This window comes from Oncorhynchus clarkii, chromosome 1 (genome assembly GCF_045791955.1).
Source record: "Oncorhynchus clarkii lewisi isolate Uvic-CL-2024 chromosome 1, UVic_Ocla_1.0, whole genome shotgun sequence".
Classification (NCBI taxonomy): Eukaryota; Metazoa; Chordata; class Actinopteri; order Salmoniformes; family Salmonidae; genus Oncorhynchus; species Oncorhynchus clarkii.
The window spans coordinates 17,997,862-18,016,188 of record NC_092147.1 but is presented as its reverse complement, the minus strand read 5'-3'; the positions used below and the strand labels follow the sequence as shown (position 1 = coordinate 18,016,188).

At 41.4% G+C, this 18,327-nt stretch overlaps 1 protein-coding gene across 1 annotated transcript; it reads right to left on the bottom strand.

Moving 5' to 3' along the window:
- Positions 1–796: 796 nt before the first annotated feature.
- LOC139415340 (uncharacterized) lies at positions 797–17,566 on the bottom strand. Its single transcript, XM_071163756.1, has 19 exons — positions 17,325–17,566; positions 16,664–16,765; positions 16,178–16,381; positions 15,753–15,847; positions 15,434–15,643; positions 14,792–14,905; positions 12,937–13,080; positions 12,760–12,852; positions 12,419–12,613; positions 10,874–11,002; positions 9,339–9,420; positions 6,103–6,182; positions 5,449–5,813; positions 5,285–5,331; positions 5,056–5,183; positions 4,609–4,750; positions 4,235–4,452; positions 3,876–4,022; positions 797–3,751 (listed from the first exon to the last, which is right to left on the bottom strand). Exons 1-19 carry the CDS (start codon positions 17,416–17,418, stop codon positions 3,638–3,640), a joined length of 2,703 nt encoding a protein of 900 aa, XP_071019857.1. The 5' UTR covers positions 17,419–17,566; the 3' UTR covers positions 797–3,637.
- Positions 17,567–18,327: the final 761 nt, after the last annotated feature.

Genomic DNA, 18,327 nt, shown 5'->3' with positions numbered 1-18,327 from the left:
AACAAGCTCAGTCCGATGATTCTGTGACACACTGCCCCAGGCCATGACCCTCCACCTCCAAATCGATCCCGCTCCAGAGTACAGGCCTCGGTGTAACGCTCATTCCTTCGATGATAAATGTGAATCTGACCATCACCCCTGGTGAGACAAAACCGTGACTCGTCAGTGAAGAACAATTTTTGCCAGTCCTGTCTGGTCCAGCGATGGTGGGTTTGTGCCCATAGGCGACGTTGTTGCCGGTGATGCCGGTGACATTGCAATTTATTTCCCTGGCCACATCTGCAGTCGTCATGCCTCCTTGCAGCATGCCTAAGGCACATTCATGCAGATGAGCAGGGACCCTGGTCACCTTTCTTTTGGTGTTTTTCAGAGTCAGTAGAAAGGCCCCTTTAGTGTCCTAAGTTTTCATAACTGTGACCTTAATTGCCTACCATCTGTAAGCTGTTAGTGTCTTAATGACTTTTCTACAGGTGCATGTTCATTAATTGTTTATGGTTCATTGAACAAGCATGGGAAACGGTGTTTAAACCCTTTACAATGAAGATCTGTGAAGTAATTATCTTTGAAAGACAGGGTCCTGAAAAAGGGACGTTTCTTTTTTTTTGCTGAGTTTATGTTTAAAATCAAATACTTTTAGACTTTTACTCAAGTAATATTTTACTGGGTGACTTTCACTTTTACTTTAGTCATTTTCTATTAAAGTATCTTTACTTTTACTCAAGAATGACAATTGGGTACTTTTTCCACCATTGGATTCAAGATGCATAGTCTTGTGTAATCATAACCAATGACACAATTTTAAAGCTTTGAAAACCTATTTATTGTACATAACGCTGAAACAATAACCTTAAAAAACATTCAGCAAACCTTCAAGTGGTGCATTTAAGGCTAAATCCCTATGCTTTATTGTAGTTTCAAATAAGAAAAAACAAAAAGTTAAACAACAAAACAAAATGATCGAAATCAATATCATCACTCCTGTGGTTCCACAGCATGCCATAGCTCAGCTTAAGTCTGTTATAAAACTCATGCAATCAACCAACCAACCTACATCGCTCAGAGCAACAGTCTTCACAATAAAGTGGCTTATTTTGCAAAAGCTGAAATCAACTCCATGTACATTATGATACAGAAAGTCAGCTGGGTCAATCTTTCTCGCCTACACACAAGAAAAAAGAAAAAGCAGAGGCCTGTGTTGCGTGTTGTTCACACAAAACTGGGTGGTTTCTAGCACTTCCAGAACTTCACTGCACTTTTAACACCCTTTATAGGATGGCTGTTTGATTATGATAGTCAATATAAATCCTATGGCACTCATCTATGAATAATTAAAAGACACATTTTGACTAACCATGGACCTATAAAACAATCTGTACACAATTTTGCACAAACAAACAATTAATCTTCAACAAAATGAGACTAACCTCAAGGCATGGTAGAGTGGATTAAAAAAAACGTACAGCATGATTTATTTTGACATGATACATTAAGGATCAGGGGCAATCAAAACACACAAGAAAGTGTTCAGGGAGAACAGAATTAGGTGTGCATAACATGCTTATGAAATAATAACAAAGGGCTCAAACTAAAAATCAAATCAAAATATAGATGAAAACTCTCTTGGTAAATAGTGTGGTCTACAGCTTATCATTAGAACTAGCTTTCAAGTGTTGAGCAAGTATTTGTAAAAAACAACTATGTTGCTCAAACGTCATTTAGTGCAGTCATATGGTACCTTACAGTGAAACTACACTGGGACACATCTGGAACCACTGCTGCTACTCTCTGTTTTCCATATATGCATAGTCACTTTAACTATACATTCATATACATACTACCTCAATTAGCCCGACTAACCGGTGCCCCCGCACATTGGCTACCGGATTATCTGCATTGTGTCCCGCCACCCGCCAACCCCTCTTTTTCGCTACTGCTACTCTCTGTTCATCATACTTGCATAGTCACTTTAACCATACCTACATGTACATACTACCTCAATTCATCTGACTAACCGGTGCCTGTATATAGCCTCACTACTGTTATAGCCTCACTACTGTTATTATTCACTGTCTTTCATTGTTGTTTTTTATTTCCTTACTTATCTATTGTTAACCTAATACCTATTTTCTACACTGATGGTTAGGGCCTGTAACTAAGCATTTCACTCTAAGGTTGTATTCGGCACACGTGACAAATAAACTTTGAATTTATTTGATCTGAAATCCAGGATTACTCATCATGTCTCATCTTACAGTGAAACTACACTGGGACACATCTGGAACCAAATCCAGGATTTCTCTTTATGTCTCATCTTACAGTGTTATCACATTTCAATATGATGACACTTATCAATAACATAACTTCCTTATCTTTTACACAAATGATTATACATAAACAATAGAAACATTAATTCTGTAAAAGTAAAATAAAGTGCCAAAGTAACTTTCCAACATTGATATGACATTTAATTTACAAAATATCTGAGTTACCTTTATATGAAAAAACAAACAATAAACAAGTTCCATGGCCATTTTGCTGGTTTTGTCACTTTATCACGGGAAACTCAAGTATATTCTCCCAAGAGATGAGGCCCACATAGCAAACACAAATCAAAGTATGATTGGGGTTTCCTTTAAGAGAGGTTGAAAAGCAATATATGGTGAGGCAAACATCCACTGTAACTCTATGGATGGACACGGCACAAGCAGCAGTGATAACAGCAGTGATAGCAGCAGTAATAGCAGCAGTGATAGCAGCAGTGATAGCAGCAGTAATATCAGCAGTGATAGCAGCAGTGATAGCAGCAGTAATAGCCACAGTAATAGCAGCAGTGACAGGAGCAGTAATAGCAGCAGTGATAGCAGCAGTGATAGCAGCAGTGATAGCAGTAGTACTAGCAGCAGTAATAGCAGCAGTGATAGCAGTAGTAATAGCAGCAGTGATAGCAGCAGTGATAGCAGTAGTAATGCCGCAGTGATAGCAGCAGTAATAGCAGTAGTAATACAGCAGTGATAGCAGCAGTAATAGCAGCAGTGATAGCAGTAGTGACAGCAGCAGTAATAGCATATGTAATAGCAGCAGTAATAGCAGCAGTAATAGCAGTAGTAATACAGCAGTGATAGCAGCAGTAATAGCAGCAGTGATAGCAGTAGTAATAGCAGCAGTAATAGCATCTGTAATAGCAGCAGTAATAGCAGCAGTGATAGCAGTAGTAATAGCAGCAGTGATAGCAGTAGTAATAGCAGCAGTAATAGCAGCAGTAATAGCAGCAATGGTCGCAGTGATAGCAGCAGTAATAGCAGCAGTAATAGCAGCAATAATTGCAGTGATAGCAGCAGTAATAACAGCAGTGATAGCAGCAGTGATAGCAGCAGTAATAGCAGCAGTGATAGCAGCAGTAATAGCAGCAGTGATAGCAGCAGTAATGGCAGCAGTGAGCAAGAGAGACCACTGAGAGCTAACATACTCAGAGAGAATGGAGAAGGCATAGCTTACAGTAACTAAACATCACGTCTTTGTCCAATGACAAGTCACTTTTGGTAACCTTTTCCACTCCTTCCTTCCAAATCACATTTTGTAGCACTATCACTCGTACTCTAGCCCTCCATTCTTCCCCTTCATGCTGACGCATGCACATTCACTCGTCATCAAATGTTTGTTGGAGCAGGAAATTAGCAGCTAAATTCTCGTTCTTCTCACATGCGAAATATGCTTGAATGACAAGTCCCTCTGGAAATCCCAAGGCTTTTAACTGTAATGAAAACACATAGGCAATTGTCAGCTCAGAAACACATAACCAATGACACAGCGAGCTTCGCATTGAGAAAGTGATATAGATGAGTTCAATCTCAATTATTAAACATAAATACTCATACCCTCTCGATGGCCTCTTTCTCTTGTGGGGTGACCTGGATGTAGTTAGTCTGTGGCGCCCCCTGGGACTGAACTCCCTCCTCTACCATCTCTCCTCCTTGGGGCTCGTTCAGCATCTGCACAAACCGCTCCTGGTGCTGGGTAATTTGCTGCAAAGAAAGAACATCATCATATAAACCCTTACGAATACAAATAATGATTTCCTTTTTAGTAGGTTAAGTCAAAACAGAATCTAAAGGGCAGAATATTTACAACCTCCCATAAAACCAGATTGGGTCTGGAAAGCCAAGCCGATGAGCATGGCTACGTGGATGGAGAGAGACTGCATGCAGTCACTGGGATGTCCAGTCTCCCCACTGACCTGCAGCAGCTGGGGGTTGTCTCTGCCTAGCTGCTGGAGCAGGGCAGGAAGGAGAGCTGGGTTCTGTTGGATGACCTGTCTCATCTGCTGGAACTGTGGCTGGTTCCTCAAAAACTCCAGGGGGTTCTCACCCCCAGTACTTCCACCAGTACCACCAGTAAGCCCACCAATCAGCCCACCAGACGAGGGGGGCTGCTGGGTTGAAGACACTGCGCCTGCTGCAAAACAAGAATTAATGGACATAGAGTTCAAAGACCTCTATGAAACACAGTTCTGAGCTGACAATGTGCGTCCAGAGAAATTATTGGTTGGTATGAGAGACACATGGGCCTGGTAAAAGAACAAGAGTAGAGTGGGTGGGTGGGTGGTCTCACTCGTGGCTGCTGGTGGGGGCTGTGCTCTATCTGTGGCTGGAGCAGGGGCTGGGGCAGGAGCAGGGGCAGTGGGGTTGAGGTTGGCCAGAGCTGTGTGTAGGAACGCCTCCGGTGGCAGAAGGTCAGCCTCGGCTGGAATCCCCTGGATGAAGTAGAGATAAGAATTTATGATGCCTCGGGACAATTAAATAATAATAATGAAGTGCATTTATATTGCTCTCTCCTAAGTTCTCAAAGCGCTTTGCATTGTAAGGGAGACAGATGGATAAACACACAATGAACTGTATACAGCTTTGAGACTGAAAATCATGTTTTATTCTGTGCATACAGAATATGCACACTGTCAGTTTGTGGAAAAGAGTGTGGTGGAGCATAGAAATTGCTCCACTGCTCCCAGGTCATAATACACTCATCTACCATTAAATCACTGATAGGATGGAAACTCACCATTAGCAGGTACTCCACGGCTCTGTCTGGGTTGTTGTAACTGGCTCGCAGCGCTGCAATAACCTGCTCCCTTTCATATCCCATAGACATGATTTCAGACACTAGATTCTCATATGCCTGTCCTGTCACTGTCTCATTAAGAGAGGGGGAAAATATACAGGGTCATAAATCAATGGGAAGATGAAGCATGATATTTTGATGTGAAAGATTAGACTAGTCTGTTGATTACCCAGTATTGACGCTGCTTCTTCCAGGAGACTTAAGTCATCAACAAGGCTGTGAGAGAATGTTTTGTTGTTGATCAAAACAGACACATTTATGAACTAAAAACATGTTTGCCATACACATCTTTAAACAATCTAAGATATAAAATATTTTATCAGAAGTCAATACCTGGAGGAGGAGAGGGCTGGTGGTGTAGCAAAGGGTTGTTCAGGGTGCTCCCCCTCAGGCTTTACCTCTGAGAGGGAGGATGCTGCTGCAGCTGGGGCTGCACTCGTCCCCAGGGCTGCAGGGGGAATAGAAGCAGGGGCTGGTACAGGGGGTGTGAAGAACTCCACTGCTTGTGTGAGGCTTGAGGTAGGGGCAGGTGTGGATGTTGGGGACAGGGTGGAGATCTCCATGGGGGCAGGGGATGAGGTAGGTCGGGCAATGTCAGAGAGGGACAACCCAAAAACAGCAGGAGGTGCAGGGGCAGGAGCAGGGGTAGAGGATGGGGCTGCCAGAGGAGAAATCTGTGGAGTAGCTGGAGGTTTGGGCTGTAGGGAGACAACAAACAAGACTGCCCAGAGATGACCACTGTGACTACAGACAACTACCTCATCTTTAGACATCAATGAATATTATATTTCTACAAATACAAATGACTAACTACTGCTTCCACTGTCATTAATGCTGTAATGACAGTATTGTAAGCACACACATAAATCTTGTATGTCTTTTGTTAAAGTTTACTATCAATTAATCAATAAAATAAGGAACTCGTATAATATCCTCACATATGAATGGCTACCAAGAAAATCCATTAAAACAGTGTTGAAATCTTACCTTTGTAACCATGACCACCAGAAAGTTGTTCTCATCAATTCTGTAGTCTTTTAGAGGTATGTCATCATTCAAGATTTTGCCTACCAAAACACAACAAGAAGAACCTGCTCAATGACACTGAACAAAAATATAAAATGCAACATGCATGCAAAGATTTTACTGGGTTACAGTTTATATACGGAAATAAATCATCTTAAATGAATTCATTAGGCCCTAATCTATTGATTTCACATGACTTGGAATACAGATATGCATCTGTTGGTCACAGATACCTTAAAAAAAAGGTAGTGGGTGTGGATCAGAAAACCATTCAGTATCTGGTGTGACCACCATTTGCCTAATGCCGCGCGACATACAGAGGGGCAAAAAAGTATTTAGTCAGCCACCAATTGTGCAAGTTTTCCACTTAAAAAGATGAGAGAGGCCTGTAATTTTCATCATAGGTACACTTCAACTATGACAGACAAAATTAGAAAAGAAATCCAGAAAATCACATTGTAGGATTTTTAATGAATTTATTTGCAAATTATGGTGGAAAATAAGTATTTGGTCAATAAAAAAAGTTTATCTCAATACTTTGTTATATACCCTTTGTTGGCATTTACAGAGGTCAAACGTTTTCTGTAAGTCTTCACAAGGTTTTCACACACTGTTGCTGGAATTTTGGCCCATTCCTCCATGCAGATCTCCTCTAGAGCAGTGATGTTTTGGGGCTGTTGTTGGGCAACACGGACTTTCAACTCCCTCCAAAGATTTGGAGACTGGCTAGGCCACTCCAGGACCTTGAAATGCTTCTTACGAAGCCACTCCTTCATTGCCCGGGCGGTGTGTTTGGGATCATTGTCATGCTGAAAGACCCAGCCACGTTTCATCTTAAATGCCCTTGCTGATGGAAGGTTTTGACTCAAAATCTCACGATACATGGCCCCATTCATTCTTCCCTTTACACGGATCAGTCGTCCTGTTCCCTTTGCAGAAAAACAGCCCCAAAGCATGATGTTTCCACCCCCATGCTTCACAGTAGGTATGGTGTTTTTTGAATGCAACTCAGCATTCTTTGTCCTCCAAACACGACGAGTTGGGGTTTTACCAAAAAGTTATATTTTGGTTTCATCTGACCATATGACATTCTCCCAATCTTCTTCTGGATCATCCAAATGCTCTCTAGCAAACTTCAGACGGGCCTGGACATGTACTGGCTTAAGCAGGGGGACACGTCTGGCACTGCAGGATTTGAGTCCCTGGCGGCGTAGTGTGTTACTGATGGTAGGCTTTGTTACTTTGGTCCCAGCTCTCTGCAGGTCATTCACTAGGTCCCCCCGTGTGGTTCTGGGATTTTTGCTCACCGTTCTTGTGATCATTTTGACCCCACGGGGTGAGATCTTGCGTGGAGCCCCAGATTGAGGGAGATTATCAGTGGTCTTGTATGTCTTCCATTTCCTAATAATTTCTCCCAGAGTTGATTTCTTCAAACCAAGCTGCTTACCTATTGCAGATTCAGTCTTCCCAGCCTGGTGCACGTCTACAATTTTGTTTATGGTGTCCTTTGACAGCTCTTTGGTCTTGGCCATAGTGGAGTTTGAAGTGTGACTGTTTGCGGTTGTGGACAGGTGTCTTTTATACTGATAACAAGTTCAAAGAGGTGCCATTAATACAGGTAACGAGTGGAGGACAGAGGAGCCTCTTAAAGAAGAAGTTACAGGTCTGTGAGAGCCAGAAATCTTGCTTGTTTGTAGGTGACCAAATACTTATTTTCCACCATAATTTGCAAAAAAATTAATTAAAAATCCTACAATGTGATTTTCTGGATTTTTTTTCTCATTTTGTCTGTCATAGTTGAAGTGTACCTATGATGAAAATTACAGGCCTCTCTCATCTGTTTAAGTGGGAGAACTTGCACAATTGGTGGTTGACTAAATACTTTTTTGCCCCACTGTATCTCCTTTGCATAGAGTCATCAGGCTGTTGATTGTGGCCTGTGAATGTTGTCCCACTCCTCTCCAATGGCGTGTGAATTTACTGGAAATTGGCAGGAACTGGAACATGCTGTCGTACACGTCGATCCAGAGCATCCCAAACATGCTCAATGGGTGACATGTCTGGTGAGTATGCAGGCCGTGGAAGAACTGTGACATTTTCAGCTTCCAGGAATTGTGTACAGATCCTTGTGACATGGGGCCCTGCATTATCATGCTGAAACATGAGGTGATGGCGGTGGATGAATGGCACGACCATGGGCCTTAGGATCTCATCACGGTATCTCTGTGCATTCAAATTGCCAAATTGCCAAAATGCAATTGTGTTCATTGTCCGTAGCTTATGCCTGCCCATACCATAACCCCACCACCACCATGAGGCACTCTGTTCAGCAAACCGCTCGCCTACACAACATCATACACGCCATCTACCCGGTACAGTTGAAACCGGGATTCATCCATGAAGAGCACACTTCTCCAGCGTGCCAGTGGCCATTGAAGGTGAGCATTTCCCCACTAAAGTATGTTATGACACCAAACTGCAGTCAGGTCAAGACCCTGGTGAGGGCAACAAGCATGCAGATGAGCTTCTCTGAGACGGTTTTGACAGTTTGTGCAGAAATCCTTCGGTTGTGCAAACCCACAGTTTCATCAGCTGTCCGGGAGGCTGGTCTCAGATGATCCCGCAGGTGAAGAAGCCAGATGTGGAGGTCCTGGGCTGGCATGGTTACACGTGATCTGCGGTTGTGAGGCCGTTTGGACGTACTGACAAATTCTCTGAAACGACGGTTTATGGTAGAGAAATGAACATTCAATTCTCTAGCAACAGTTCTGGTGAACATTCCTGCTGTCAGCATGCCAATTGCATGCTCCCTCAAAACTTGAGACATCTGTGTCATTGTGTTGTGTGAAAAAACTGCACATTTTAGAGTGGCCTTTTATTGTGTCCAACACAAAGTGCACCTGTGTAATGATTATGCTGTTTAATCATCTTCTTGAAATGCCACACCTGTCAGATGGATGGATTATCTTGGCAAAGGAGAAATGCTCACTAACAGGGATGTAAACACATTTGAGGGAAATACTATTTTCGTGCATATGGACATTTTGTGGGATCTTTTATTTAGGCTCATGAAATATAGGACCAACACTTTATATGTTGCGTTTATATTTTTGTTCAGTCTAGATCTATAGGCTACAACATTCCTGATGTGTCCGATAGATATTCAAGATGCAGTTAGTGATTAACTGCTGTTTTACCTGCGTAGATTAACTTTTGCCCTGTGGCTGGATAGCCATCCTTCCCTTTTTCAGTCTCAATCTTCTCCTTCAGGGCTTTTACCTGCCAATAACATAACATAATGACAAGCTGTTAAATAGGACTAGAGATAGAACACATTTAGTTTGATCTCTACGGGCAGGGCATTCTTCTGATTAGTTCTCTGAGGAGAGCACCTCTCCTGGACCTCCTGGACCTAATGAGGTGACACATTATACTGTATGTCTCAGCTCTGTCATAAAGCAGAATCTTTGAGGATTATGGGATTGGAAGTGGAAAGCTGTGAGCCTGTGATTCACATTCTGCCATTACTTCACCTTGTTGTGAGTGCTTCAAGGCAGTACACAGATATTTTTTATAGACAGATGCATTTCAATGGCTCTACATTCCCTTATGTGATACACCATACATGTATTTTTAAAGTTGACACACTATACACAAGTTAATGATACAGTAATACATGTTCCAGTTCTAAAACTGAGCTGTAGAGTTGCTCACCAGACAGTGTTATTACCAGCAATGTAATATATCTCTCAGTCAATTAGCAATACAGGCCTAGGGAAAGAATTTGTAAAGCAGATGCCATAGCTTGTACACAGTCGTACTACTATTTACATTTATCTAAAGGTTGAGTGTTACTCAATCTTGGTCCTGTGGAACCTCAGGGGATGCAGGCTTTTGTTCCATCCCAGTGCTACTGCTAATTACTAACACACCTGATTCAACAAATCAGGGTCTTGCTAATCAGATGTTTGTATCTAAACCATTTTCCCAGGTGAGTTGACTGAGAAAGCATTCTCATTGACAGCAGAAAGCTGCTCTAAAGGTAGAACCCTAAAGGTCACTGCTATGTAAGGGGCTATGGTAGTTGCATTCTAAAGGGGAAACGTCACCTGTGAATTAAGCCAAATATAGAGCAGATAAATATGCAAAGACGATGTGTTGACATTGGAAAGGTATTGAAAACAGCAAACAATCATAATATTGTGTAAGAAACCATTTTAAAATACATTTTAATAAACAAGAGCCCCCCAATGTATAGTCTACGTTATTTAAAAAAAAGACAATTGTTGTAGAATATCTCAAATGCATTAAATAATGTATATTGTTATTAACCTTATCTTTGTAATGCTAATTGTACAGCCTCTCAAACTGTTTTTTCAATGGTACAGTGTATAAACAAATATAGCATAACAAATGTACATAACGCCCCCCTCCACCCGATTCCTATAGTCCAAAAAAGGGGGTATACGAGATCCGCTCTATGGTATCGAGACCTGGGCTTGTCAAATCTTGCGTCATCATTCATGAGAATACAGCCAGGCAATCTCAGGCGCCACGAATATCGCCATTTGACAACAACACCTGTTAAAATGTGACATGAAGAATGACAACATTATTTAAAATAGCATCCCCCTCTCCAGATTAAATCGCATTGTCCAAGGCCCTGGTTGCTCCCAGCCCCTCGGCCTCAAGCATTTTTACTGGAGTCACTAACTTAACTTCCACTACTTACCGTTAGTTCTGGATCTATTTCTATTTTAAACGTTTGCTGCTGAAGAGTCTTCAACGTTATCGACAGCATCTTCAAGACGATTCCCGATAATTGCCAGACGCTAAAGGGCTCTACACCAGTTTCTGTAGGCTACTGTTGCCACAGTAGGACCTAGTTGTGTGACTCAGCTATCACTGTATTGGTTGTGTTGTAGTCAGACGCCATCTACTTGCTGCCTGAGACAAGACATACTGCTGGGGCTACGGCTATACCACGTGAATCTAAATGATTGTGCATATGATTTACCCAATATCAAATGCTGTTCTAGTCTCACCTCATACAACAAAATGACTTTGTAAATTATTTAGTGGGTTTTCAACAAGCATTTAAAACATGACTGACGGAGACATTCATTTACAAAATGATCAGTTACGGCATTGTACAATTATTAGAAAGCAAACAATTTCAGTGGTTTCTTTCTACTGAAAATGTTGTGTGCTGTTACTGACAAACTTGCATGTATTGCTGTATCTGGGTATGGATTGTTCCAGAACATGGTTTAGAGAAAAGGCCCACCGCCCTGTCCCGAGTGTCCTCAGAGAGGCAGAGACCTGCCATCGCCCTGTCCTGAGTGTCCTAAGAGGCAGTGACCTGAAATAAAACACACGGTCAAGAGTACCTCTCCTCATTGTGTCTACAACACCAAATTAGAACAGTTACAGCAAACCCATCCATATCACAAAATCAGTAAGAATCTAACCTTTCTGGAATGCAAGTCTCCTGAAAATACTTTTATTGAAATAAAAAGCTTAATTTATTCACTGAAATTTAAACAGTACTCTGTGAGGACAGTGACATGTTTAATATTGTGAGTCACAGTTTAGATCCTTTAGTCTGATAGTCATGTCTGCGGCTGCTATACAACTAAAGCAAGGTCTGAGACAGCAACATGTACAAAATAGATCATGGGAGAGTTATGAATGGTGGACAAACAGGATGATTGTAACGAGGGAATAAATTAAAAGGATGTTGATTATAATAATTTATAGTACAGTACTGCATACAACTGTATAAAAATAAATCAAACAAACTACAACTGATATGCACCCAATTTGTTTCCCAAAATAGACAACATCAGATAAGATTGATGACAATAATGTGGGGAATAATCCTTTGCTTTGACACTGAAGGGATGAACTGATGGTAGCTGATGATAAAAGCAAGGAAGCCAGTGGCAGCACCACCTAGAGCAACTGTAGGACACATGGACAGGACAGACCACATTCTGAACAAAGGGGGAAATTATCCTAAATTAATCACTTACAGAAACATAAAACTTAAACCCAGTTATTCAACCCTAAACACCTATTTAAAAAAAATGTTTAAAAAAAATGGAACCTCTAAGGCAAACATTGCCTGCCCCTTTCCCACCCCCACACCTGAAAAATAGGTTGCCACAGGAAGGGCAAGTCCATAGGGTATTACTCAATGTGATGATGCACAGCAGTCAGTCCATTGGAGAGAAGATAGGGCGGGACAAAAACATCTTCTGTTCAGTTTAATTTACAACTCGTCCTTGTCCTTCTTGGGAGTTTCCTCTTCCCCTTCTTCCGTTGGGCTGTCCTCTTCCTCCTCCTTTGACTCATCCTCCTCATCATCATCTCCCTCATCGTCAGCAGTGTCCTTCTTGCTCTTCTCCTCCTCTTCTCTCACTTTCCTCTCCTCCTCCTCCTGTGCATCTTTCATTTTCTTTTCTGGTTCCTATTTTACAAATAAGGAAAATGGGTCATTGAGAGAGCACTGTGGGTCGGTTGTATTTTGGTCTAACATTTGAAGAGGAATAGCAAATTGAACTCATACTAACTTATGCAAAATAGAAACGTATCATGAAAATAACAAAATCTTACCTTTGTAGTTCCCCAGGTTTCATTTCCAAACTCCTCCGCCTCCTTTACATCATCACCAATCAGGAAGTTGTCAAAGATGGTGCCAGACTTCACCTATAGAAAGACAGACAAACAAATGTAACATCAAGCCCATAATTACCCTTCAGCTACAAATTTCTCATTCATTGTCTAACATACCTGCCACAGGTCCAGACCCAGCACTCCAATGTTGTGAAACTTGTAGATGGAGGTGTCGGCTGTGTAATCAGGGTTATCAATCTCAGGATGCACCCAGGTACCTTTGTAGTCGGGGTTGTCAATCTGCTTTGGATTCCACTCTCCCTGAAAAGACAAGGCCAGATATTAGACTACCAGTGGTGACCAACTAGCTGTATAATGCAGCTCATGGAAGGATAACACTCTGTCATGACTGTCTTGATCAGGTCAGGTTACAGGAGACCACAACCCTACAGATTATCTCTCAACCCCAACAGAGGAGGAGAGATCTAGGGGTCTGAAAACGTGGGGGTTTTATGGCCCCCACTCCCCTGGTAAATCTCAGGCCACAGACAAATCCCTTTGTCCTGTCACTATGAAGAACCAGCCTCAGAACATTAAACATGAAATAAAGGGACTTTGGAACAATGGTTTCCATCAGCCACAATGGTGGTCATGACAATAGATGGACTATGAAAATGTATGTCATTTTTGTTCGGTTATTAAAGGTTAATAGATGATGTTATTACGAAAACATTGTAATGTGAAGGGTTTTCCTAGTATACGTTTGATGTTTATACATTGTACGTTGTATGGAAAATATCCAAATCAAAGAGAATGTTTTGGGGAAGATGAAATGTTAAGTTTGTTGTCTAAAATGGGATTTGAGAAAAATCTAGCCCTTGCCTCATTAACTTGGTACGCCCAGTATAGAATTTACAACAGGACTACGTGACCCCAGCTGCAGCAGGGTCTTAAAAAGTAAACAAACCCAGAATGCAACGCAAGTTTGAGGACAAAGAAATCCTTTTCTACCCAAGCTACGGATGAGTAGCTGTGTCTAAGCGGGTGAATTCAAGTCGAACCACCTAGCCTCCATCTCCCATCGAACCGTGGTATCTAAAGGGTTTTATTCCTATGCTGTGAGCTCTGAGCTACAGAGCTGTCTGTCCTCAGAAGACCCCTTCCAGAGAAAGGGGTGAGGGAACAGACTCCTAAGCCAAAAAGGACACTCACACCAGGAGGACGCGCAGGAGAAGTGCGTCATCGAACCGCGGAACGGTCCACGCAGAGAATCCCCGGAGATCATCACCACGTAATTACATCATTATATTCTGACCCATAAGAGCGGCAGTTTGAGGCAAAGCTAGGGTTAGAATAGCATAGCTGACAAATTCACCCAAATGCATATTTCTCGTGTACTTCTTTCTGTTCCCTCTCTTTTGAAATTCCCATTGTGGGTAACACGCGCCATAGTGTGTTGGCCCGTTATACTAAGTTCTAATCAATAGCCTAAAATGTGTTTTGTCTATGTGTATCTTTTATCATCATTTTAGCTTTTAGTAAATAAATATTCCATTAAGATTGGTGTGGTACGATTACATTAGTGGGACCCGGGTCCGTGCTGATTCACGGGCTATACGACGTTCAGAACGAGATTGTTAGAGGCAACTGGTTAATTAGCGGCTGTTGTAAAATCGATATTCTGATATTCTTTGAGTTAATTTGGGAAATAGAATCTCAATAAAACTTAGTTTTCCCATGGTGCCCCAGGTTAATGAGTTAATTATTGCTTGATTCAGTTAATCACGTAATTAGAAACTTGTAATCATTCGATGAGCAACAGTCGTCACATTAACTAATACAACAACTCTATAATAACTTGTATTAATAAACTATTTGTAAGTATTGCATATGCTATGAATGCATGAAGATTCTAGAGTATATTAACATAATAAGCTTAATCAGCATTTACATAAGCTGTTATAAATGCTTATAAATTAATAATTGAAGTTATTTAAGTGTTGTTAGCCACTGGTTCAAACTCAGTGTGTACCTGATACTCCGGGTTGGGGATCACAGGAGGCTCCCACTCTCCATCCATGTCCACATCCCAGTCATCAGGCTTCTTAGCATCAGGGTCAGGGATGTTCTCAGGCTTCTCCCAGCCCTAGTGAGAAAGTTCAAGATTAGTTGGCCAGTGACAGAACTTAAAGTGCTTTGGACAAAGAGAGAGAACTCCTGAAATGGTGTAACTAAACCAGGACCACAGAAAGCTCAAGCTCTTTGGCTTTAATAGTCAAATTACTGTTAATATCAGGAAGAAAGATCATACAACATTTCCTAAGCACAATGGGCCAATATGGTAGAATGAAATGTGATAGCCATCAAATTCTTAAAAATGGTTTTACCATTATGTAAGAGTAACTAGCCTTGGGGAAACTTTGGGATCTGTCCGTTTTACAGGGGATTGATGGAACTGTGTTTCCTGACTAGATGCATTGGGCCGAATAGGGAAACAGCGCTGACTGGACACCAATGCAAAAAAAGGGCTGAGCCTCTTCAGCACATTGTCATTCCCAGTAACAGCTTATAAACTTATTTTAACTTGGATTACGTTTCTCAATCGGGATTCTGATATTCCCTATATGAATGCTGGTTTACTTTTGATCAAATGTCTTCAATCAAAGAGGCTCACCTCTGGCTTGGTGTCTGTAGGATCGTCAATCTTGGGCCTGTCGTCCCAGTCCTCTGGCTTCTTGGCCTCAGGGTCCTTGATGGTCTTTGCGGGCAGAATGTCCCAGTCCTCCTCCAAAGTGCCTGACTCCACCTTCTCATTGTTGATCTTCACCTCGTATGTCTGGTCCGGGTTCAGGATCAGAGTGTACAGGTGTGTCAGCTCGTCATCCTGAAGGGACAAATTGGAGAACAGCAGGGGTCAGGTTAGAGGCAAAGAAAGGCCTGATGGGCAATATGCAGTAACATAATTCAATGCTGAGGAATTTAAAATGTCTTACCTTGCATTTGATTTCTTTCTTGATGAGGTGGTTCTTGCCTTTATAGTTAAAGATGACGTGAACCTTCTTGGTGCTGTAGCCACAGATGTCTGGCCCTGTGGGATGGATGGGTAGAAAGCATTTAATATAATGATTGTTACATCAATAAAACACAGAATCTACCTTAAAATCCACATGTTTCTGAAAATGACCGAGGGTCACAAAATCAAATTTTATTGGTCGCATACACATATTTAGCAGATGTTATTGCGGGTGTTGTGAAATGCTTGCTTGTGTTCCTAGCTCCAACAGTGTCGTAATATCTAACAATTCACACAAATCTAAAACTAAAAGAATGGAATTAACAAATATACACAGAGGGATTAATCTCTGACCAAAAATCATTCCTCAGTCAGAAAAACTAGTGGTGCTCTGCACCCACTCACCAAACATGATGTAGTACTGCGAGTCTCCGTGCATAGCTGCCTGGTCTAGGTCTGCTGGGAAGATTTTGACATATCCGCCGCCACAGTCGATCTTCTGCTCGTGTTTGACAGTGAACTGGACCACCAGGGGCTTGCCCTCGTTGCTAAAGGGTTCAAAGCGGCTGGACATAGCATAGAAACGGGCATCCTGGCTGGTCTGGAGGCCTGTGGAACAGGTAAGACGATAATACATTAACATCAGTAGGTATAAGGTATAGGAGGCGAGTGATGTATAGTGAGTTTACAGTACTGTATGTCATGTAGATTACATTTTGATTAGTGTTGGCGAGAATACGCTTTACATGTGCATTTACAACAATCCACAATCTAAGGGAGCCATTTGCAACCATTTGGCATATGCAAACTCAGACTCAGTGAAGGAATTGGGCATAACTCCATATTGAAACATCTTGTGATCAAACTACTGTATATCCCTATTCAGCTCACCTTTATCGGCCTCAGCATCGCCATAAAACTTCCCAGCAGTCAGTTGCCACTCTCCATAGTCAGTCTTGTGCTTTGATACAAGCCACCGGCTCTTCCATGCATCTGAAACCAACATTTACATTCTTATCAGTCAGGATCTAGGGGAAGTTACATGGATGAGTAAGGATGGTAGGAAATCAACGAACAAATCAAAAGTGAAATAATCAATCATGACAATAATGGATTTCACCTTGAGACTATGTCAAAAGTTATCTTGATACATACACAAATGGTGCGTCTTCTACACACTGTGTAAACAGTCTGACCATAATGATATTTTATGTCAATTCACTTTCAAATAGATTTTATGCAACAACAAAAAAATCCAATAAAACTCAAAAACTTCCTTGACGCACAAGGTGTAATCTCATGTTCCACATTACAGAAAACTTGTATTTTAACAGAAACTACACAACGGAGCTTTTTCCAAGCAATAGCCTAAATACCAAAGTGATTGACTACTACATGCAGGAAGAACATTGAAAATGTAATTAAAGACCGTAAAGACCAAAACACTACGTTATAGGGTACGGTATGGGCACTTGATTAGATCATCCCCAAAACATAATCTATCACATATAAACGTTTAAGCAATGATCAGTAAGACAAAAGTCACATTTACCTCCATCCTGAAATTGTTCCTTGAAGTATACAGTAGCGTCGATGATGACAGCTACCGATGCAAAAACTGAAAATATTGCCACTGCGACCCTCATGCTTCCACCTTCCCGCTGTCCAGGTTAACTGTGTCGTTTAGCTCCTTGAAACCCAGTAATAAACGCTCAAAGAATAAGGAAACAGGTTATATGATCATTTCTAACTCCGTATTCCTTCACAGATGGCCGCAGCTCATTGGATGTGATCCTGTCCAATGAAATGAGACCACGAGTTATTTTTCGGAAGTGCTCGGATTACACACAGAGAGGAAGAGTCAAAGAGAGAGGCCCAACTCGACGGAAAATCTGTCTCCCTCCATCCAGCAGGTTACGTTTTTTCGAACACCAAGCAAGGAGTTTTTGTATGGAGGTCAATGAGCGAGTGTCGAATTTGGTCAACAAAAAAACGAATGATTTATTTGCTACGTGAAGTTTATTTGATCGAATAGAAGTTTTGTAATGTTTAGGTTGTCATGAGTGTAGTGATATAAGTAGGACACGTGACATTCCGACATCTTGCGTTGTCTCGAGATGGCTATATGCATATTTATTGTATGAGGCTAGTAGCATAGCATCTTTCCATCCAATACAGGCGGTTGACGTCAACAACCCTGGTCAAATATTCAAGTGTTAAAATAATTAGATTTATCAGCAGCAAGATTTGTGACCTGTTGCCACAAGAAAAGGGCAACCAGTGAAGAACAAACACCATTGTAAATACAACCCATATTTATGCTTATTTATTTTCCCTTGTGTACTTTAACCATTTGTACATGGTTACAACACTGTATATATACATAATGACATTTGTAATGTCTTTATTGTTTTGAAGCTATGTGTAATGTTTACTGTTAATTTATATTGTTTATTTCACTTTTGTATGTTATCTACCTCACTTGCTTTGGCAATGTTAACACATGTTTCCCATGCCAATTAAAGCCCCTTGAATTGAATTGTATCCACCGATCC